Below are 25,132 nucleotides of genomic sequence, written 5' to 3'. Positions count from 1 at the left end.
TCTGGATCAAGTCCAAAATGTAATGGAATCTTCCATGATGTAAAATATATCAGAAGTGCTTTAGACATAATCCTGCTAACAAACAAACACACGCTAGTAAAAATACTTCCTCCCTAGTGGAGGTAATAAAGAACAGAAAGGGAAGTGGTGACAAGCCGAGACTGGCCAACACATGGAGTTTTTAATGATTGTGGGTATTTAGGTTAGAAATAGTGCTTTGATATGAGTGTTTGTGTCACACACAGAAGTCAAAGTGGGGAAGATTTTCCTGTATTAGATGCTACAGTCAGATGTGAACATTTACAAGCGTGGATCATAGATTTATACAGCAGTTAGTCCTTAGATAACAGAGTAGTTTGTTGGATTCTACACATTTAAAGCAGCCGGCTGTGCATTAGAGCACTGGTTCTCAACCCCCAAAATAAAGGTCCCAGAGAGCGGGGACCCCCACTGTACCTGAAGGTGGTTGAACACAGACATGAACATTGAAGAACAGTCATGTGGAGACAGGACCATCTATAAGGGGAATAAAGGGGAGAGTTTTTTGGGGTCCATCCATAAAGTCAGTAAAATGATGGTTTATTGTTCTATGAATCTGTAATAACCACATTTATTTATTCATCTGAATAATATCCACTGTTATCCAGGAATGTTTAGTATTATTTGCACCATATTATATAGTCATCTTACAGATGGAAATCCTTGTTTTAATCAGAAATTAAAAAAAAGGCGGTTGCTGTATCAATATACCAACATTCTATCTGTATGCAACACCCCTATTTGGCCAGTTTAGGTCACATGATAGGTCAGTCATGGCCAGTTTAGGTTGCATGACTAACCCTAACCCTAAAAATTGTTGCGATATTGGGTTGTAACCTAACCCTAACCCCAATCCAAAACATGACGCTACATACTTGTACTTCGGTAACCGTACCAATAGCACCGGGGGTTGTCCGTTCGGAAACCGTACAAATAGACATTTTCAATAAATAATGGGTTAAAACTTTTAAAAACCACAGAAATGGGTTAAAAGTTACAAATTGAAGTGGCCAAAAACAGACAGAAAAGGTGGTTAAAAGGGTTCAAAGTGTCAATATTGGCTTAAAAGTAGCACAAATGGAGGAGGGGGGGTTTGGGGTAATGTAATTTAAAAAGTAGGAACAAGTAGTTTAAACTGGCAAATACTGGGCATGACAAATAGTGAATGGGGTTTAATTGTTAAAAAAATAAGCATTAAATATGGTGAAAAGAGGTGAAAAGTGACAATTATTGGTCAACATATGTGACATTAGGTGGAAAAAGTGGTGGAAAGGGTTTATAAGTGCTGAAAATGTCTTGTAAGTAGAGAAAAATGCGCAGAAAAGGCATAAAAATGGAGAAGTGGCAGAAATGGGAGGAATGTAGCAAAAATGCTTTAAAAGGAGCAAAAATAAGGTAAGAAAAAGTGATGAAAATAAGGTAAAATATGGGAAGTTTAGTGTAGTTGCAGAAAAAGTGTGAAAAAAAGCAAAAATGGGCTCAAACTGTTCTCGAGACCCCAAATGGAGTCCTGACCCCAAGATTGAGAACCCCTGCAATAGTAAAAAGCTTTCTGTAATGATTAGATAGTTAGTCTGGAACATTCTTATTGCAGACATGATTCTTACTGTGGGATATTTTCTCCCTCAAAGGCTCAAAGCACCTGTTTCCATGGCAGCAGTTATCTCTAAAGAAGTAGTACGGGGAAGATCGAGGCATCTAAAAAGACTCTGTCAATGTTTCACCCTGGAAGTAAATGGAGATGCTTTCCATGTTCCCTCATCTCCATAGCACTCACTTCCTGCAATCATCTGAAATCGTACATCGTGCTTGTGTGTGTTTTTGTTTTACCATTTTATTGTGTAACTCTTAACCTTGTAACTCGGACACTTGAAACTTGGCACTTAACAGACAGCTTTTAGTTCTAGGTTTGATGTTTTCTTTTCAGCGTGAATGGTTAATGCAGATGTTTGAAAGTGCTCTGCTTTAGGGATGAGTTAGTGTGAAATCAGCTCCTCATAGTGCGTTGTTCTGTAATCATTTCATTCAATCTTCAAATACAGACTATGCTTTTACAGCAAATCAGTCTTTTGAACAACAGAACACACTGCGTCACAAGGAATAAAGCTCTATTAATGTTGATTAAAACTTAATAATTGCCTGAGACATAAATAGTTAGATATAATACAGATATGAGACAGAGAGAGAACCAAGAAGGACTAAAAGTGCCAGTTTTCTTATTTCCTCTCATGGCTGCAGCACATGAAGCACCGCCAAATGGTCTATCACGGATAAAAGGTGCGTTTACTATTATCACTAGTCTGGAGGAGGCATGACTGGTTAGCTGACTGGTTAGCTAGCTGGTTGACTGGTTAGCTGACTGGTTAGCTAGCTGGTTGACTGGTTAGCTGACTTGTTGACTGGTTAGCTGACTGGTTAGCTAGCTGGTTGACTGGTTAGCTAACTGGTTAGCTAGCTGGTTGACTGGTTAGCCGACTGGTTAGCCGACTGGTTAGCTAGCTGGTTGACTGGTAAGCTGACTGGTTTACTGGTTAGCTGACTGGTTAGCTGACTTGTTGACTGGTTAGCTGACTGGTTAGCTAGCTGGTTGACTGGTTAGCTGACTTGTTGACTGGTTAGCTGACTGGTTAGCTAGCTGGTTGACTGGTTAGCTAACTGGTTAGCTAGCTGGTTGACTGGTTAGCCGACTGGTTAGCCGACTGGTTAGCTAGCTGGTTGACTGGTAAGCTGACTGGTTTACTGGTTAGCTGACTGGTTGACTGGTTATCTAGCTGGTTGACTAGTTAGCTGACTGGTTAGCTAGCTGGTTGACTGGCTAGCTGACTGGTTAGCTAGCTGGTTGACTGGTTAGCTGACTGATTAGCCGGCTGGTTGACTGATTAGCTGACTGGTTAGCTAGCTGGTTGACTGGTTAGCTGACTTGTTGACTGGTTAGCTGACTGGTTAGCTAGCTGGTTGACTGGTTAGCTGACTGGTTAGCTAGCTGGTTGACTGATTAGCTGACTGATTAGCTGACTGATTAGCTAGCTGGTTGACTGATTAGCTGACTGGTTAGCTAGCTGGTTGACTGATTAGCTGACTGGTTAGCTAGCTGGTTGACTGGTTAGCTGACTGGTTGACTGGTTAGCTGACTAGTTGACTGGTTAGCTGGCTGCAAACCTCTCGTAAGAGATGCAATCCGGGACTCGAGAGCGAGCGAGAAAACCACCAAAGCTAATGCGCTCAATGTATTTATACGCTCCAGCAGCAGGGGCGGATTTATGCTAATGATGGCTTCTTGACGTAACGCGGCTATGATTTCTGACCGACCCCCATTAAATCACAACCACAATTAAATTCTAAATGGTTGAATGGCTTTTTACATGTTTTAAGGAATACATTTATGACCTATTTATTGTGTTTAGAAGAAAAAAGCTGAATTCGCTTTACATTTTGTTTAATAATGCTGCAACGGGCATCATTTCTGACAGGCTTCACTGATTATTCAGGGTTTGTTTGGCAAATTCACACATAATAGGCTAGATATCACAGGGCTACATATGGCAGATTGTTAGTGCGCAAAATGTCACACGACAACAAAGTCACAGTTGTAAAGGTTGAAAGATTTGTTCCTAAGTCGACTACGGCACACAACACTGAACAGGATAACAATGCCTAATGATGATGGATTGATTTAGTCACAGAGATTAATATTGTCATTTAGTATAAGCAGGTTTAACAATAAGATGTGATCTGCCCAGGAAATGTCTTTACAAATAGCATAAAAGCTCAAAGGGTTAAAATACTTAATAATCAGAATCAACATTTTCTTTAACACTTTTGTAAATAGGGCTCTTGTTTTGAAGTTACCCGGAAGTTTTGTCAGCAGTACAATGTCTCCGACAATCTCCGAAATGTCGGAATGAAATGTCTATACGTAAGTAAGTAAGTAAGTTGTTTATTTATAAAGCGCTTTTTGCAGATAAAATCAGTGCTGTACAGAGTTGTGGTAAAAGTACAAGTGCAACACAATAGAATAATAAAACAAGAGTGCATAAATATCATAAGAACAGCAACATTAAAGGATAAATATAAATTAAAATCCAGTAACTAAAAGCTTTACTGTAAAGTGTAGTCTTCAGCAGTTTTTTAAAAGTGACCACACAGTTGAGCTCCCTGAGAGACTGGTGCAGGTTATTCCAGAGTCTGGGAGCTACAGCCTGGAACGCCAGGTGTCCTCTGGTTTTAAATTTAGTTTTTGGGGTCTTTAGGAGACCCTGACCTGAAGACCGAAGGCATCGCCCTGATGAGTAGGGGCACAACAAGTCCGAGATATATTAAAACTTATTAAAACAAGTAAAAACAAAATTACAGTAGTCAATACGAGATGATATAAATGTGTGTATGACCAGTTCCAGATCTGATTTTGATAAAAGATGCCTCACTTTAGAGATATTTCTCAGGTGGTAAAAACAGTTTTTAGTCAATTGACGACAATGTCCCTCCAAAGACATGGACTGATCAAAAACAACCCCAAGGTTTCTGAGGCTGGTTTTAACAGATGAGCTCAGATCACCAAGAGAGTTTTTAATTAGAGGATGTTTTTATCAGGAGCAATGATCAGAGTTTCTGTTTTGTTTGAATTTATCTGGAGATAATTTGATGACAGCCAGTTTTTGATACAGGACATACAGTCTAAGAACTCAGATAAAAAGTGAAATACGTGAGTTTTATGACTCAAATTATTCCACAAAAATTTCCCAAATTCTTAAATTCAGGGAAATTTAAGTGAAGATCATGCATGAACTGACAGTGCATGACGTTATTGTTGAATTTGCAACTAAAATCTGTGGCCCACTTAAGCTCAAACTGCCCCTGAACTACAATGAGTTTGACACGCCTGTTCGACTTGTTTCTGCCTCAGACATTTTTTCCCCAGTTTCTCCTAAAGAGGTTGAATAATTACAAACACAAGCACACGACGGGTCAAAGATCATGGTTCATGAGTATTTTATGAATACAAGCCTGAGTTTCATCATTAAACATTTGAAGAAACACGACAAAATCATCATTAAACAACATTTACAAGCTTGAGTCTACTCATTCAAAGCTTGGTTTCCCTTCCTTTTGTTCCAGTTCCTTCCTTCCATTTAGAACCAGTAATATTGGTCAGAGTGCATGTTTCCCCAGTCATTCCTATCTAGATGTCGTCTATGTAATAATCAGAAGCAGCTTCCCCTTCCCATCCTTCTCCTCGGTGCAGGATATTTGTTTGGTAACCCCTAACAAGGGTTAAAGCAGCACTTTCACAAGTGTGAAAACTCTGAAAGCCTAATGCACACTGAGCTCATAAGAGTTGATTAGAAAACAAAGTTGAATATTAAAGTGAGGATTGATTCATTAAGGCTGAAAACAGCAGAGCTAGCTGGCAGCCAGTGATGTGTCTCAAACGTTGCCAGACGAGCCACTGATAGGATGTAGTTAATCATCGCAAAGGGAGAGAAATAAACAAGCGTATTTGCATATAAACAGAACGCGTGCAGAAGTTTAGGCAGAAGTGAAACTATGATAAAAGTTGACTGTGCATGTTTTCCGGGTTATTAATTGTTGAATCATCTCATTGTAATGATGGAGCTGCAGGCAATTCTGCTTTGATTCAGGTCCAAGGTGTCTTATTGAATAAATCCATCAGAAAGAAAAGAACATTTTTGGCTGCCCATAACCCATTTTTTTTTTTTGACTCATGCACTATAGACACGAACCAACAGGCAGTGGAACCATAAGTCATTTCAAATTTAATGTGCTCTAGTTTGCACTTCCACTGTAAATGATATGTAAAGTATGTAAGGCACTGACAATATCTGAGCAATAAGTGACGGATATCAGCCCCGGCAGAATCTTAACTTGAAATTTCCTTGGTTTTGTGACCAATTTTGATTTAATTTGAGTGTCTTTTGTGCGATAATTTGAAGGAAAATTGCAGGATTTTGAATAATTTTTATTTTTTTTTCTTTGTGTTTAAAATTGACTTCCATCATGTGATATAAACATTAGAAAACTGTGAGCCTAGCAATTGGTAGTTTACACAATGATTCATGTTTTTTCAGTCATCTTCACTTTCTCCTGCGAGCCAAATTGGATGCTCTAAAGGACTGGATATGGCCCCCGGGCCTTGGATTTTAAACTTGTGTCTCACGCCATGGAAAATTTCATTAAACTTATTTTATCTGTCCATCTATTTTCCTACTTTTTGTGACCAGGTGAAGTTTCTAAACTTCTGCAAAAATAGCTTGACTACGATGATTTTTTTCTAATTTATTTACCTCAAATATTAAACAATTCCTGAGGAGTTGTTTTTTTTGTGAAGCCTATATTTAGTAATGATGTGACTTATTGTCTACATGGCAAAATAATTGGGTTGACACATTTATTTACTGTGTTAGATATCGTTAAACAAACAAAATTAAAGGATGTTGTTGCAAATTTCTTGCTTATTGCAGAGAAACACATAAATATATTGGTTTAGGAAAATGACACTGGAGTGTCAGCCTGTGAAATAGTAACTACTAACATGAGGATGAATGCTTGAAGACAACTGACAAGATACAAAGACAATGGAGACAATAGACAATGAAATACATGGCAAATCATACTAAGATGGAGAAATAAATGACTTGACTGACTGAACTATGGTAGCTGAGACATCAGTTCAACCCTTAGCAAGTAGTAGAGTATTAAAGGGGCAGTACTGTGAAAAAAAAAATCACTTTATAATGGTTTTGCTACAGTAAAGTTGAAGTTCTGTTTCCTCCCTCCCTTGTTATTCCACATTTTGTAAAAAGTCAACTCCATTATTAGTACCCGTTATATTGCCTCATATCGTCTTTGAGATGATCTCATGTGTTTGTGATAAGTAGTGGAGAGGATGATAATAAACCAACGCAGCAGCTCCGGTGAGTGTTTGAAGCAGCTGAAACAGCTGATTGACTCCGCACACGCACCCTGAAAGAGTGTTTGTCTGACTCACAATCACAATAGCCGCTTACATATTCATGTATTTTACTGCTATGTGCAGTGTTTTGGCTGAAAACTATAACACGACTGTGTGGATAGCAAAAGAAAATCGCAAGTGATCAGCTGTCGTGTGAAGTCAGAGTCTACAGACACGCCCACTCGTGAATACGCATGTCGGCCACAAAACGGCCCGTTTTAAGAACTACTCAGAAAGTCACTTTTCAGAGGCTAAAACTCTGGAAAACAGGCAAGTTTAGAAAAATAAACCTCAAATACTATGTTGTTGTTGGGGTTCTTAGAACAAATGGTGAAAAATATCATCATACTGGACCTTTATTACTGGTGCAGGGTTGCACTTCTTTGGTGGGAAACCACCATATGTGGTGCAAATACTTTAAATACTTTAATCTGTATGTAAAAACAAGATAAGAAATGAACTTATTCTGAGCTTGTTCGACAAACACAAAAGGTTGAATCCAGGATGTTGTTGACAACAGAGCATATGTTGGAATTTTAAGTAGACCATGACTGAAGAGTCCACACACACACACACACACACTGGGCAGATGACATGTGTATCAAAATTTGAAAGCTGTCAGGCTGTGTTTACTGTGTTGTGTTTTGTGTCAGACACACTCTCTCTCTTCTTGTTTCTTCAATAAATACATCACTTTTCTGCTTTTTTCTACTCACATCACTGAGGATGAGTTAGTTTGGCATGGTGTAAAAATGCTAAGTATAAGAAAGAAGAGCAACAATTTTACTTAGGACAGCAATAATATATAATATGTATATAATGGTATCAAATATATCAATACTTAAACATAATAAAAAGGTTTTTTATTAATTTATATATTGCCACACTAAATTTAATAGAATTTAAATTTGTGTAGTAGATATTAAATACTAAACTATTTATGTGTATGTATGCATGTGCGTATATGTGTGTATATGTGAAAAACTGTATATGTAAAAGTTGTGCAGGATATGTATTGAATGTGTATCGTAAAAATAGTAATATAAGTAAGACAAAGTGTGAGAACCTTGTTTTGTTTTGTTGTTATGGGGTATGTATAGATGTGTGCATATATGTATGTATGTATGTATAAGCTTTGCTTCAACCCTACACCAGAGGTAGGTAATTTGTATCACAGCGGGTTTTTTTTATGTGTTTGTTTGATCAGAGGGTCACATGATCAACAATCATTGTCAGCATTTAGAATAATGAGAGTTTTTATAGTAATTTTGTGTGTTTTTCTGTCATTCTGTGCATGTTTGTTGTTGTCTTGCTCGTTAGGAGGCCTTTTTTGCATTTCTGTAGTGCTTTTGTGTATTTTTTCTTTAAAATACATGTTTTTTGGAGTCATATTGTGTATTTGTACTGTCATTTTGCATTTTTTAGAGTATTTTTTTGTATGTATTTCTGTTTCATTTTGCTTGTTTGTGAGTAGTTTTTGTGTTTTTCTTGTTGTTTGTGTACTTTTGTTGTCATTTTCTGTAATTTTATATATTTTCTGAATAATTTTGTGTATTACTGTTGTCGTTTTGTTGTTGTAGTTTTGTGTTTTTTTGGAGTATTTTCCTGTGTTTTTCTCTTGTATTTTACTGTAATTTCTAAAATGTTATAATTCTTTGTATTTTTTAATGTATTCTTGCTTTTGTTTTGTGTATTTTTCTGTAATTTTGTACATTTACTCTGTGGGCCACCAGTTGTCTATGTCTGACCTACACCCTTTCGGCTGAAAAATTAGACAATTGAGTGTTGTCTTGTTTTTCTGAAGACTGCCGAATTCAAATTCAAATTTAAATTCAACAACCAAACAAAAGAAAATGTAAAAACACTCAACAAACCAAATGAATAATGCTCCATCTTTAGAATCCACCAGTAAAGAGTTTTTCTTAGTGTTTAGCAGAGGTCATGGCGGTTGCATTGTATACTAGCACAGCTTACAACTGCCTCTTTGTAAAGCACTTACTGGTGTGTGAAAGAGGAGAAAAATGGAGGGAAGAGAAGAAAGAATACCAGTGACTCCTGGTGTGTGTACAGAGAGACTGTGATGTGTTAGCAGAGAAGTGTTAGGACAGAGCTGGACTTTTGACCCCTGGGATACTGTGTTTACTCAGCACTAAGATGATGGGGTGATAAAGAGGTGCTGCCCCTTCCTTTTGGAGTGAAACCGTGAACACACAGAGTTAAAAGGGAATTACTCCACCTCACAAAATGTGCCGATGAAATGCCATCAGCAGTCTTTTAAACTTCCAGTAACCACGGAGACAGATTCAGTCTCTACAAGGCTTCCACTTCAGTCCTGAGCTCAAAACAGAACATTGAACACTGCATTAAATGGAAATTAACATACAAACAAGCTAACTTATTACCATTTAATAAATACACTCTTACATATTTCTTTATTCTATGTTCAGTCTGGTCACTTTTTATACAATAAATAACCCTAACTTTAATGTATAAGTAAAGTGTTACTTTTCCATTATTTGCACTCTCAATCAGAAACTGCCTCCTACAAACTGGAAAAACTTTTTCTCATATTATTGTGATATGTATAACTACTAATCCTGGTGATTTAATACAAAATGTAGCTAAAAATGCGGTGCTCTTTTCAGGGCAGCCATTTGTTGACAGACAGACTTTTTGGTTGCGTTCTATAGCAAAGCTCCAGTATAAATCTCTTGTTTGTAATCAGAGTTGATTTCCATGGCTTAGGAGGGATTAGCCTGCACCTGTCCCAGGGCTATTGGACACTTTCGGGTCCTCTGATGAATTGTGTCATCTGGCCCATGATTCACCATCGCCTCTGGGAAAAGACCGGGGATGAAGACCCGGATTTAAGAAAAGACTCAAAGATCTGAAGGTAATCCAAGGTTAAACATTGAGACGAAGCTAAGATATGACTTCTAATCTTTATTCTCATTTCAGTGATGAATGTAAGAAATCCACCCTTACATTGGATAAATGAATGGAGTATGAATCTTTAATGAAACCACATATCACATTCAGACCCCTAGCCTCCCGGGAAGATATTAGACTGCATATGTTGATTAGTGAATCCTTTGTTTACGTGCTCTTATTTGCTTAGTAACCAACTGATTAAAGAGATTGATGCGGCTCATCTTTAAACATTGAAATGAAAGCTTGCCTAGCGTCATTCGGCTCCATAAATCCATCAAATCTCATGGATGCTTATCGTGATTCTTGAACAGACCGGTGTGTTGCATTCCTCAATTGATTAAGTATGATTTAGAAGGCTGAGTCATCCTATAGTCTGTTCTTTGGAGTTAAGCTGTCAGTGAGCTATGTTCACTGCTTTCCTTTGCTATCCATCAAGCTAACACCCACAAGCACACACACGCACAATATGCAGCTGTAGTGAAAAATATAGGCCGACGAAATCCAGGGATGAAGCGGACCAAAGGTGCTTCTTGGAATGATTGAAATGAGAATAAAGGTAGTTGTTGATGAAACACATGAAAAGTGTGCTCTTTAGTGTTTTATTAAGTATAGTGTAGCAAAAAATTTGCATTAGGGTATTTAAAAACAAGGACAAAGGAACTGCACAGCCGTTTTTTGATGACAACTTAGAAATAACCTACATGGTTGTGTTTGACTTGTCGCCTAAGCACAGAGGACATAATTTAAGTCGCTCCCTTGCATTTACATTACAGGTTTTAACTGCAGCAACATTTCTCCGACCATAAGATGCCACAAAGGGTTAAACAGTTAATGCTAGGTTTATCGCTCACCAAGAAGTGCATTGTGTATTTACTTCCCTTAAACTACAAAGCAAATGGGCAATACAGGGAAAGATAAAGGAGGAAGTAAAAAAAAAAAGTTAGTGCATTGAGAAAGAAAAACAAAAACAACTGCAAATGGTTCCGAAACTTTAATAAGTTGGATTTCTGATATCCATGTGCAGGATCTTATGGCAAATCATGATCTTAACAAGATTAAATTAAAAAAGAAACAAAATCAACTTTTATTTATACCCATCTGCTTTTTCCTAGACATCATTTTGGTGCAAATATAAAATCTCCATGGGGACAAAAGTGTTTCATTGAGTTTTATGTAAGAAAAACTTTTTTATTCTACCATTTTAAATACTTCTTTACAAAAGTAAAAGCATTTAGATATTATCTATTATTATTAATCTATGGAAACACAATAATAAACAACAAGAACTGGGAGCTTTTAAAGTGATGATGTAAGGTTTTAAACAGTTTTTTACATCTGTTCAAAGAAAGTGGCAACAAAAACAAGACTAGGCTTGAATTAACATTGCTGGTTCACAACACAAGAACTGATTACATCAAAAGTAAGCAAAATCAAACTGAACATTCCTGTCATGCACTACTTTTTCCAGGCCTGTTACAGCTGGCATTATTACTTAAAACTCACAGCAACTCTTTGAAAAAAGAAGTCGCCACCGAATTAAACCGCACGACCATGTGCAAATGTACAGTGAGGGGTTAAATGACAAAGGCCATCTTTACCGCATAGATTCTCATATAAATATAGATCTCAGAATGAGGGCAACACAACACACAATTAAAATGTAGCAGTGACCATTTGAATATTTAATCCTACAGTCATCCAAACTAAATGCACCATTTGGGTTTAGGTCACGTGCCATCTCAGCACCGACTGAAGAAGGATAACATACGGCGTATTTCCATTAGGGACAATAGAATTTGTAACTGAGGACTTTCACCGGATCTGGTTTTGTTTTAACTGCTGGAACAAGGGTGTTTAACCAGATTCCGGGACACTTATCCAGGGCCGAAGCAGGCACATTCTAAGGAGGTAGGACTTAGAATGTCTGTCTACTGATAATTGGCTATGATCTAGCCACAGCCAGGTTCAATAACGACTGATGTCATTTCTTCTGTCATTATCCTGTATGAATATGGATGCAAAGTCGATCAATGATCAGATAGCAAGGTTCAGACAAAGAAAAGGTTCAGGCTTCTGGATTCATCTATCTGCAATGACAAAATCTCTGCAGGTATTTCAACAGTGACTGGTAAGAGTCTTGGGAAAAGTTCAAGAAACTTAAACAACATTATTACAAAGGAAGGACCAAATAAGGACAAGGTTCAGATTGCCAATACAGCAAGCTGTACCACCTTTTGGAAAAACTTCTCAACCGATACACAAGAACAATTCGGTACCACCACCAGGAGAAACGTTTTTAAGCAGCAAAGAACCTCAGGCAGTGGTTCTAGGAGGTCACGATGAGAAAGCCTTTAGTATATTTTCAAAACAGTTTTTTTTTTCATTGTCAACTCATCTGAAGTATCAGAACTCTAGCTTACACCTTTAGGGGTAGTGCGCCAAGAAACTTGAGCTGGCTGCAAAAACAACAAAGCAAGAATCTCTCGACTATAATTTGTCTCTTGGTAAAGCTATAAGCAAACATCCAAACTGCTTAGCAATGAGAAGAGTTTGAGAAGTTCTGATGACAAACAATGACAATACAAGATTTAGCATTAAATAAACAATAATAATAATATAATCAATAGTTTCTTTAGAGAAAAGCTGTAGTTCTTGTGTGTAAATGTGAGCAAACCCTGGCAAAGAAGGGGAAACGGAACCTGATCTCGGTCTGTAGTGTACTGATATTTGCTTTTCCATTTTACAGATAACACACACACATGCAGGGGGAACAATAACACATGAGCTCACGCAGCTAACATCTGATCTGTGCCACCGACAGTGTCCTCGTTGAGCCAGGCAACAGTGACTTCCTTGAGATAACCTTGCACATCTGTGCAAAGCTGTGAACACAACTACTCCATTATTTTCGGATGTTTAGCATTTTTATGCATCATGCTTCAGGAAAGTTGAACCTTTTTACTAAAAATAGTGATCTTACCCCAACAAAAGCACATTTCAATACACTATAGAATAATAAATAGTTCTTAGATGGTTTACTGTTATGGAAAATGGTAATTTTGGTCAAAGCGAATGCATTTTTGAGGTTGTGTCCATAAAACTTACCATTTGAATTGACTGTACTTTACTACACTAAACTTAAAGGGACAATTATGGATAAGCAGAATAAAGCAAAACATAAATAGTTCATTTCAATCAATGAATAGCTTTTTAATGAGAAGGTTTTAAGTGATTTTAAATTCTGCTGTTAAAAAGCCGAATACAAAAGTGGAGTAAAGAGATTTACTCATTATATCCTCATATGCATATTGGAAATCTCATCAGAAAGGATTAAGCCCTCAGACCTGAGGTCAGCTGGCTTAAATTAAACTGTCAATAGTGAAACATTTTACAAACGGCCCTGTTTTACCCCATTGATTGTTGGTGAAACCGTAGGACGGCTTGACGCCAAACTCCAAATGAAAGTATCATCAAGAGTAAGAAACTACTCTGTAAGTATTGTATTTATTTTGATCTCCATTAGCTGTCATAAGTACAGATACTCATCCTGGAGCCATAACAACTGTCAGAAAATACAACCCCCTGTAGAAAAACATTAGCTAAAGGATCCACAACCCATTATTTTGAAATATCAGTACCATAGTATGAAATTACAGTAGGTAAGAAACTTCATGTCTTAGATGTACCATGACTATGATTGAAGATATCGCGTGACAAGACCACGTCATGCCACGTTCTTGTTCCACACTGACTAAAACTGGGAACAGGAACAAAACCAGTTTAGTGTCACCATGAACAAACATTCTTTAAACATATGTTGAGCATCTGTCAACATAAAGAATGCTACCAAAATCCTTTAAGACTGAACCAACTGGGCAACGGCACAAACAAAAGAACCAAGTGATTGTGACAGCATTGCAAAGAGAATGACATAAAACATATAAAATACTCAAAAGAATAAAATAATCAAATTAAGAACTTTATCTTGAGGTCTCGTTCAGTCTGGGTTTAAGGTCTTTAGCTGATGGACATGTGCAATGTCTCTTTGTGGTAAGTGCTTCTATGTAACATTATCCATGTTAAAAGAAGCTTAAGAAGTAATACTATTTTTAAGTATACTACGCCCTTATTGTTCGGATATTGTGACCAGATGAAAGCCACATTTTCAAAGCTCTGGCCAATTAAAATCTGTAACACTTTACTTAAACTTTCATACATAAGGCTGACATTACAATGTCATTATCTGTCATTAGTATGAATAAGGTGTCATGAAGGCTGTAATTAAATGTCGTTTGCTAAATTATGACACATTTTTAGCTATGTTGGCATTTTTTGGGTGAGGTGAAGGGATCTAGTGGGGTTAGGTAAAGTTAGGGTTAGGGTTAAGGTTACGGTTAGGTAGGGTTGTTAGGGGTTAGGGGGTTAGGGTTAAGGTTAGGGGTTAAGGTTAGGGTAAGGCAGGGTTAAGGTTAGTAGGATTAGGGTTAGCTTATTATCAATGCAACACATTAGTTTCAACCAGATGTGTTGGAGCACGGAGACATCTAAAAGTCTCAGGAATCGGGCCCTCGAGGACTGGAGTTGAATACCCCTGGGTTAGGGTAACAACCAGAACTTAATGACAGCCTTCATGACACCTTAATCATGCTAATAACAGGTGTCATGTCATAATAATGACAGCGTAATGTCATTCATTATGTATAGAACTTGAAGTAAAATGCTTACCTTTAAATCAAATGTGGTTGTACGTATTTCATAGCATTTTATTTGTTTATTGTGCACAGATCATGCAGAAAAAACATTTAACTCTATTAAGTCAAAATGGATCGATCATAGCTGCTAAACTAGCTTTCATTCAGCAGCCCTTAACAGGTTGCTGTTGTTTTGGTAATTTTCTTCTCTAAAATGGAAGAAGTTGGACAAAATCTTCAAACTATTTTATCCAGACAACTTTAAAAATCAGAATGCGTATCACTCCTGGTAGTCAGTGGTGGTTCTCTCCTTCATCTGGCTACAAGCTGCCCTTCCTGTTCAATGTGCTACTCTGATGTTGTGCAGTCACTGTGAAAAAGTTTGGTGAGTGTGTGTGGGGCTTGCACTTAGCTACGAAGATCAAGGCTGAGAGTTTGCGAGTGTGTCTTTGTACTTAAGTATGAATGCATGAGTGTGTGTGTGTGTGTGTGTGTGTGTGTGTGTGTGTGTGTGTGTGTGTGTGTGTGTGAGAGGCAATGATACAGAGGGAAAGACATCAAAGTGACTCTTTCATCAGCTTGAGTGAAGACATAGAAACCCAACTCGTGAAAAGTTTTGTTTGTGTGTCTCTCTCTCTCATGACAATTCTACCTTTGTCAGCCTTTTAATGTAGAAACTTGAATGGAAGTTACTGAAAAAAAAAGTTCAACAGGCACCTGCATCAATAGCAGAGGAAAGTAGTGTTGTCCAACTTTAGAAGAAGCTTTAGATCTGCACAGCGAGATGAATAGAAAACTAAACATCCTAGAAGGCAAGCAGGGTTGGGGTCAATTATAATTTATAATTAATTACAAACATGGCATAATTATAATTTAAATTTAAAAATAGGCTGCTGTCATAATTCAATTGTAATTGAGTTCAGATCATTTACTTGATAATTGCCATGAAAATTCCATAAAATTTGCCAATTATAGATTAACAAAAAACCGGGGAACCATGTTATGTTCTATGTACAGTTCTACACATACAGTATGTAGTCAACAATTATTAAAATATGTTTCAAATCAAGTTTTTCCACATTTTATCATTTAAAGAAAATATAAATCTAGGGGTGTATTGACACAAAAAAGCTCAGACGCCCACACTAAAATTATTAAAACCTATATTTTCATTGATTAGGAAGCCTAACAAGGTAAACCAATAGAGCTTCTCTAGATTTTACTCAATTAGCAAACCTTCATCTTTTATCACAATATTGCATTTTGAGTTTATTTTTTGAAAATGCGACTTTAATCTAGACATTACATTTAACCTTTATTCTAGAACTTTCAACTTAAACCTCGACATTTCGACCTTTGTCAGCCTTTTAATGTAAAAACTTCATAAAGTTCAACAGGCACCTGCATCAATAGCAGAAGAAAGTAGCATTGTCCAACTTTGGGAGGAGGTTTACAACAGCACCACAAACTAAACATCCGTAGATGGCGAGCTCCAGTGGCTCAGCAGAAGAAGAAAAATCAACAGTCTTCAGATTTGACAAATAACAGCTCCTCTTCCCAATGTGAGTCACTATGGCAAAGCCTTGGGGGTCGAATTATTGCTGTAACCTTGCAGTTTAAACAATGTTGCCCGCAGTCATTGCTGCAATACTGAGACGGAAAGTGAACAATCATGCTGCCGGAGGACACACTTACAAAAACAAAAAACAAAAAAAGCACCAGGCGCACCTAAAAACATTTCCCAGGAAAGATGGAATGTTGTGACACGTATCAAGTGCTGATGGTGCAAGACGACGAACGTAGCAGGAAATTGTCAAAAATGACGCCCAACTGTCATCGTTCTATTTCCAGATGGATTTTCTAAAACATCTGGTAAGACGTTCGGCCAATGGTCTACAACCCATGGTCTCTGGGCCATGTGTGGCTCTTTCATCCCTCTGCTGTGGCTATGTGGACACAAATAAGTCAGGTATATGTGTATTTATTCACCAAGGGGGATTCAGACTTAAACTATAACCTAAACCAACTCTCTACTACAGATATTTTGATACTGAATTTTAACTTAACTAGATTTATATTAGAGAAAGTTTAAGTACAGGAGTTATACAGTTATTTGATATTTATTGTTTGTGATGTGCATTTGAAAAAAAAAAAATAGTAAATAAATAAAAAATAAAATTTGAATCCATTTTTAGCAGTTTTTTTCTTTCTTTTTCAATTACTAAATATCTCAGGCAACCACATTTTAATTCCAGGTGACCCCACACGGGGTCGCAACCCCAAGGTTGAAAAACCCTGTGCTAGGCATTTTATATTACAATGAAACTGTACTCTTGGTAAACATGAAACATTGAGTTTCCCAATAATAAGATGGAAAGATCTTTTAAAAAATATTATATATATTTTAACACATTTTAACTCATTGTCTGCCAATGTCGTCTTTTTTTCTCAGCTTTTTGACACAAACTGGTGATTTGAAACTTGCCTCTATTCAACTGCTCATTATGGAAGAACGAAACAAGCTAGAAACACATGAAAGTAGAGAGTCTAATCTTTCAGAATCTGGTTTCAGATTTCAGATTGTCATAGTACAAAATATTTTGTAGGCCTTGAAAGATCAGTGAAAATCATCTAGAATGCACGGCAATATGTGGTTGCTGCTCTGAAAATGGCTGGTAGTGAATGGGTTAAGAAAAGAAAAACAACACTTTTTGTTCATCTAATGCCTGAATATGTTCAGAGGTGACGTTTCAACACTTAACTTACACAAGCCATTTAGCAAAGACTGTTGTATGAGTTAAAATACCATGCAGTGTTTATCATTATTCATTATATTTATTTGTTTGTTTGTCATTGTTCCATTTCAGAACAAGATTTTACCAGTGGCTAGGTGTTTTATATCTTCCAAAAGTAGTCTGTAACTGTACTTTTGGTAAACATTTAACATATTAAGGTTATTTTCTATATTTTGAGAAAAAAAAAATTAAAAGACATTTTGGGTGTATTTAAAAAATAAAAAGAGAAATATTTTGCAGGGTTCCCACACTTTTTTCCACAATGATTTTCCAAAAATATTTGACCAAATTTCCAGTTCTGAGGCGCTTAGATATTTTTTTTTTGCGTATGAATTTCCTGGTTTTTAACGTACGCCAGCTGAAGTGATTTGACCGATGCACAGTTTTATAAATGAGGCAAATCTCGTGATTCCCGCTTAATTACTTTTACTTTGAGATAATGCTTTAACATCTTTTAAACATTAAAATAAAATAAATAAATAAAACAATAAAATAAAATAATAAAATAGGCTATATTTCAAAACTATTCTAACACAATTTTTGTTCTAACACCTGAACATGTTCAAAGGTGATATTTCAATACTTCAACACAAGCCATTTAGCAAAGACTGTTATATGTGTGAAAAACCCTAACAAACAGCTGCAGTATTTAGTAAAAACTGTATCGTACTAGCTTGTGCTTGTCTAATAAGAAGAATGCTGCATAATAACAACTTTTTAAAAACTTGAGTGGTATTTATTACCCCTGCTGGCTGACGGCCTGGTGCGGCTGCGGGACCGGCTTCGCTGACGCTGCAGTCGAGATTTGCCCAAGAATCTGTAGTAGTAGGAACGTCTTCCAGAACCTTTCCTAGAAATCCCAGCCATGGTGGTGGTGGTGGTGGTGGTGGTTCCCACTGACTTACACTAAAAAGCAAATCCTTTCTCAAGTGCTATCAGTGAAGATAAACAGCCAGCCACGTTTGTAGTCTCTTTATCGCATATTAAAGTACTTGTGAGTCTGTCTGCTGTCATCCATTTCCACTTAAGTCACAGAAACCTTGAGTGACTTTAGATAAAATGGATTAAAGCATCAAACATCGACTTCTGCTCAATTCTCCTGATTCCCTTAAGCTCTGATTGCTGCTGAAGCTCTAAAACACTCCCACACAAAAGTTTCCCGCAGTGAAATCCCACAAGCATGACGTCCACAATACAGTGTGAGTTTGTATCCTGAATGACAGGAAAGCTCTTCCTGTTCCCAATGAAGCAATTGTAGGAAGAAAAAAAAAAAAAAAAACTCATAAAAGCTAGATTTCTAAGTTTCCCCAGGTGTGGTTTGGTTAGAGAAGTTTCTGAAAACTTACAAGTGCACGTGCACAAGCACTAGTTATCTCCTCCTCTTCTGTGTTTTAAGAGAGAGAGAGAGAGAGCGAGAGAGAGAGAGAGAGAGAGAGAGAGAGAGAGAGAGAGAGAGAGAGAGAGAGAGAGAGAGAGAGCGAGAGAGAGAGCACGTGCTTTGTGTTTGAGAACAACAGGAGAAAAGTAAAACTCCTCAGTGGAATGGAGTTAAAACTCTCAACACTTCCCCATTAGCTATGAAATATGTCCAAGACTCCCAGTTAAGAAAAAAAAAAACAGTGCAGGCGCAGGGGCGGAGCAGAGATTTTAAAAGTATAGGGCAACCATCGACTCCCAATTTAGTTTATTAAATTATTGACTAAAACCATGACAAAGCTGTAATTAAGTCAGTCATATTCAACATGTCTCTTTACGTCTTAATTTTAGTTATTATTACCCCAGAAAACCTTAAAAGCAGGAAATGTTTTTAACCCCTTTTTACATTTTCCTTTGTCCATTTTCGCAATTTCCTTTTGTCCCATTTTTGAACTTTTCAAAAAAAAAAAAGACACTTTTTTGTTTTTTCAGACTTTAACTTCCTTTTGCCAATAAATATCCCTTTTTGTGATTTTTTGTTCATTTTTGCAAGTTCTTTTTGACATTTTAATTCATTTTTTGTCCTTTCTTTAACCATTTTTTTTTTGCCACTTTTCATCCAAATAAGTTAACTTTTGCCCAATGAATACCACTTGTTTCCTCTTTCCCTACATTTTTCCTGTTTTTCACTCATTGTTGGCCACATTTTGCATATTTAAACTACCTTTTACCATTACATACCACCTCATGACTGCTTTGGGCCCATTTTAGTCACTTTTCACTCTTTCCTTGCCATGTTTTTGCCACTTTTGAACCATTTTCTGTCACCTGTTATTTTTGGTCACTTTGTTTACCTTCTCGGAACAGCGGCTTCGTCAAATGTCTGGCTGTGATTGACTTGATCACCATTTAACTGGACCAATACGTACAACATTTCCCTCTGTAAAAAGTAAGGGGGATGAATTTTAGTTTTTTCTGAAAGTGTGTCGCATCCCCCACGGGTGAGACGTGCCTGTGCAGGGGTGTTCAAGTCATTTTAGTTCAGGGGCCAAATATGGATAAGTTTGATCTGAAGTGGGCCACAAAGGTGGGAAATCGAACAATTTAATCATTTAAAAATGCTACTTAGCATTTCCATGTATAAAGTATATAAAGTATGTAGTACATAATGCACTGACAACATTAAAGCAATAGATGACAGGTAGTGACTATATCTATTTAATTTGGGGAAATTTTGTCAAATATTTTGTGGATTGAGCAGGATTTTGGAAAAAAAAAATCCTGCTTTATTTCACAATTTAAAAGAGTAAAAATGATTTCCATGGTGTTATATAAGCATGAGAAAACTGCCAAGCCCAGCAAATATTGTAGAGTTTCATTGAATTTGTGACAAATTCAATAAAACTTCACTTGAATAATTGTAAAGTTCTACTTCCAAATAAATCAGTTTAAATGTTGTGTTTTTTTTTTTTTTTTTTTTTTTTTTTTTTTTAAGTGTATTGTTTTGCATGGATGCCAATATTTATGTTTGGATATGCTTAATTTCAATAAATAATTCCCATGAAAATTTTAAATTTGTTGAATATTGACAAAATTTCTGAGCTTACGTTCCCGTGGAAATGTGCCAGATATTTTACGCCCCTTTGCAACCCTACTGAGATATTTACAATTAAATTATATGGTCATTTAAAAACAAAAAATAAAATAAAAAAATATTAATTAAATAAATACATTTTAAAAATTCAATAAATGAAAAAAAAAAAAAAAACAACTCAGACATTTTCTGTTTGCCCGCAGGCCGATTTGGATGTTTTAAAGGGATGGATTTGGCCCCTGGTCCTTGAGTTTGACACACGTGATCTAGTGGGACTGTCGGTTCAACCGCCCCTGACTCCTGATCCAGTCACTCTTACATTCCAGGTTTTACAAAGCAGTTCCTTTCATTATCCTCCCAGGGAAAAAAACCAGTCCTGACTGGGAGTGACAGCCAATCAGAAGCAGATGTCAAAGGGCTGTAAAGAGTGGTGAACAGCCAATGACTGGTGCTCAGAGTGAAAAAAGAAAAGGGTCAGACAAACAGAGCATAGTTCACCAGAGTAGACAATAGCACACTCTCTAGCTCTGCCTTGACTATCGCCGTCTGTTCTGATGCTTGTTGCTAGTGAGCGCAGTGGGAACCATAACACCAGTATTTATCATTACCATTACCTCAGCCCCATAAACTCCCAGTGACCCAACACAGTGGTTTGTATTCCTGCTTCTGTCACCCAAACATAGAGCTCCACTGTTCTGTGGATCCCGTGGAGAGTATTTAGCGCGACCATTAGCAGGTACACATCAGTTACCACATCCAGCTATGAGTTTTCACTGTCGGAGTTAGATGGATGTATAGGAATCCCTATAGCAGCACGTTAACGTGTAAGCAGGGGTGGAATGGGACAAAAAATCCACTATATTATTAGAGGACACCATGAAGAAGCCGTTATTAAGTCAGTGATGCTCAACATGTGGCTCTTTATGTCTTCATTTTAATTAGGGAAACATTTTAACATCAATTATTTGGCCATTTTGCAATTTCCTTTGTCCCATTTTCAGTTCAAGTTTCCGACACTTTTTTCATATTTTATCTACCTTTTGTCAATAAATATCTTTTTTTTAAAAAATGTTTTATTTTCTTTTTGACACTTATCCAATTTTTGTCCTTTCTTTAATTTTTTGGCCACATTTCATCCAAATAAATTAACTTTTGCCCAATAAACACCACTGTTTCCTTTTTTCCTACATTTTGCCTGTTTTTGTTTCACATTGTTACCCTTTTTCACTATTATTTGCCCCATTTTAGACACTTAAGCTACCCTTTGCTATTAAATACCACCTGGTTCCTCTTTATTCGCCCATTTTTTGGCCACTCTTAACTGCTTTTGGACCACTTTGTCATGTTTTTAGCACATTTGGATCATTTTTGTCAATTTTTGCTAGTTCTTTTTGGCACTTCTATCCAATTTGTGTCCTTTCTTTAGTTTTTTTGGCCACTTTTCATCCAAATAAGCTATAAATACCAAATGTTTCCTTTTCCTCGATTATTTGCCACATTTTTCCCATTAAAGCTACAGTACCCATTGCTATTACATACCACCTGGTTCCTCTTTATTTGCCCATTTTTCGACCACTCGTGTCTGCTTTTGGCCTATTTTAGTCACTTCACACTATTTTTTTTTTGCCACATTTGAATCATTTTTAGCCACTTGCTACCATGTCTGCATCCACTCGCTCATATGAAAAAAAAAATTAAAAAATAATGTAGTGGACTTACTTCGGGTCGACGGCCCACCGGGATGATGCCCCGGTATGCCGGATATAAATGGGCAAAAAAGCTGAACTCAAGCTAAAGTACACTGACTGTGTTGGCAGTTTATTGGCCACAGTGGGAACAGTTATAGTGAGTTCTTGTTTGGCCAGGGCAGGAGTTTAAAGACGAGGCAGAGAAGGAGAAACAGGTTTTTGTTTGTCTAGTTGGCTTTAGGACAAAGATACCTATCCAGCAAAGTGAAAAGGCCATTGGACTCAAGGAAAAGTGAATTCAGCAAGTTTTCTTTCTTTTTAACAAAGAAAAACTCATATTTAGTTGCAATAATACTGACATTTCCAAGGTTCCAGAAGACAAGAACAAAATGTATTGACCAGTAGGAACGTCACGGTATTGAAAATATCACAATACCGTGGTATTACAAGTGCTTCGATATCGTGTTTTTGTTATTATATAATTTATAGTTACGAGGCAGTTTCTATACCCGTGTTGCCTTTAACTGAGTGATTAGAATTATTGATCTTTAGCTAAATAATCTCTGTTAGTTGGCAGTATTCAGTTTAGAATGTCATAAATCTAATAGTATGACAATAAATACTGAACAGACAATTTCTCAAAGGTCATTATTCTTGTTATTGTTAGCATTGCTGCAAACTGTGTGCCTTCTTGTGAAATCATGAACTTTTGTACAATATTGCAATAAATATCGTACTGTGAATATACTGAACCGTAATATTTAGACATCGTTACATCCCTATTGACCAGTAACACAAACCCTTCACTCAAGCAGAGGTGCTTCATACTTAACTTTGGACTTTTTCATTAAATCCAATCATTAGGACTACTAGTACAGTGTCCACCAAACTATGTATTCATATAGTGGGAGGAGCTTAAGTAGAGTTGTCAATTATGGCCACATGAGTATGTGTTTGAAGGTTGGATGTACAAAGAGGTGTACATACTCTGTACTCTGTAGTGTGATAAAGGGGTTTATTTGTGAGTGCAAATTAAAATAGCGTGTGCGATTACCCAGGTTTAATTCTATGTGTGACATGCGCATGATTAATTTATAAATGAAATTTGCACCGACGTTCATTGGTCCTTAGATCCTCCTTCGGCAAGGAAAACGTCAAAAACCCAGTGGGAAAATTAATTACATACAAATATGTCATGTACATCCAAGGTGCGCCCTAGGTTATAAACGTGTGGTGAAAATATCAGAGTTTATAATGCTGTGTTAGTGGAGAAATGTGCATGTTTTCGGTTCAAGCCTCACCTGGGCCATCACTGTGGGATGTTGAGCAAGTCCCTTAACCCCGAACTGCTCCCCAGGCACCGCAAAATGGCTGCCGACTGCTCCCCAGGGATGGGTTAAATTGCAGAGGACAAATTTCAACATATATACATGACGAATAAAGGCTTAAAGCCCAGTTTAATTTAATTTAATAACTTTCAGGAACTATTTGAGTTTATTTTGAACTTCCGTTGTCGCAACTCTCTCTCTAAACGGCTCTAGACGTCTCTCCCCCCTCTCATGTCCCGTCAATGTCGTTATTAACGACAAAGTACCTAAAATCCCAGTTATGTCACTCGGAATCAAAGGATTCAAATTGCCAAACCCGCCAATAACTTCCGGGAACTGTTGTGTGCTCTCCTAACCCGTGTTCAAAATAAAATGAAATGAATCATTGTGATTAATCATCACTTACAGTAAATAACTTTTAGCAGTCCAAAAAACGTTTTTAATATTGACCTTTTTTACACACAGTGTAACACAGTGACGTCTTAAACGGGAACCGGAAGTACCGTGACGTGATCAAAATTGGGAAACGTAATCTCAAAATGAAATGAAAATAAATGTTTTGCAACACCGAATAAATCCAAAATAATGGATGCACACACTTGGATTATGTGCAAGCTGTTAAAAAAATTTCAGCTCAATGAGACACCGTGTCGGGGAGATATGCACACACACACGCACACACACACATGTTCCTTGCTTTTTTAGAGAGATGAATTTCTTACCAATACAAAAACTACCAGGTAATCAATACATGCATAATAAATACATCCACTCTCCAGTTTAATAAAAATGGGTGAATTTCCCTTTCAAAGTAAAAGAAACCTATAATACCAATTATGTCAAGTGAAGGTGAATTAATATTATTGTGGTTTTCATTGCAGATGTTTAAGCACAGATAATAAACACAAGCACATTCAATTGCACAGCCATTCAATACAGTATTTCATTCAATTCACTACATAAATATGACAAGCTATTAGAGAAAATCTGTTTTTTACATGATAATCTACATTATTTCAAACAAACAAAAAGCTTCAGACTGGTGGTCCTATCTTTCTAAAAGGCAAATCTACTACTGTTCATTATTACAGTTGTGTTTTCAGCTGCTTCAGTCGTCTTTGGTAAACAATACTTTGCCCTCTAAACAACTGCTAGACATTTTAATAATGTAAGACACAGAAATAATTTGCCGTAAGCAACAACAGCAACAAAGCGAAACGCAAAGTGTCTTTTCAACGTTGCAGTAAATAGAGATAAAGAGAAGTGAACGATCTGGTTCAACCATATTTGTATTTTTTTCCCCTTGTTTGCTTGCATACAACAGATAAAAGACAATTGTATGACTTGCGTCACAGTCACTGTGTTGGTTGGAGGCAAAAAGAAGAGCAGCTGTAAGCAAATGCAATAATTTACGAAGACAAACAAAGCCTAAAGGTTTGACTGGATTTACACCAGATAAAAAAACAACAACGAGTAGAATATTTTTACCCTTCTTCTGTAACTACACCAAACTTGCCATATTTTAACCTATTTTCATCACTTTCTGCTCCTTTTAATGCATTTTTTCTACATTACTCCCATTTCTGACACTCCTACATCACATTTCAATGACTTTTCTGCACATTGTTTCCACTTTCAAGACATGTTCAGCACTTATAAACCCTTTCCACCACTTTTTCA

At 36.9% G+C, this 25,132-nt stretch overlaps 1 protein-coding gene across 1 annotated transcript in view; it reads right to left on the bottom strand.

The window, feature by feature from the left end:
- The window catches only part of LOC114472928 (disabled homolog 2-interacting protein-like), a 29,196-nt gene extending 10,396 nt beyond the window's left edge, over positions 1–18,800 (bottom strand). Inside the window, exon 1 of the mRNA XM_028462250.1 lies at positions 18,170–18,800. Within this exon, the coding sequence (XP_028318051.1) occupies positions 18,170–18,293 (124 nt within the window). The 5' untranslated portion in view covers positions 18,294–18,800. The remainder of the gene's footprint in view (positions 1–18,169) is intronic.
- Positions 18,801–25,132: the final 6,332 nt, after the last annotated feature.

Source organism: Gouania willdenowi, chromosome 12, assembly GCF_900634775.1.
Source record: "Gouania willdenowi chromosome 12, fGouWil2.1, whole genome shotgun sequence".
Classification (NCBI taxonomy): Eukaryota; Metazoa; Chordata; class Actinopteri; order Blenniiformes; family Gobiesocidae; genus Gouania; species Gouania willdenowi.
Note: the sequence above shows the minus strand (reverse complement) of the source record. Positions and strands in the feature narration are given on the sequence as shown.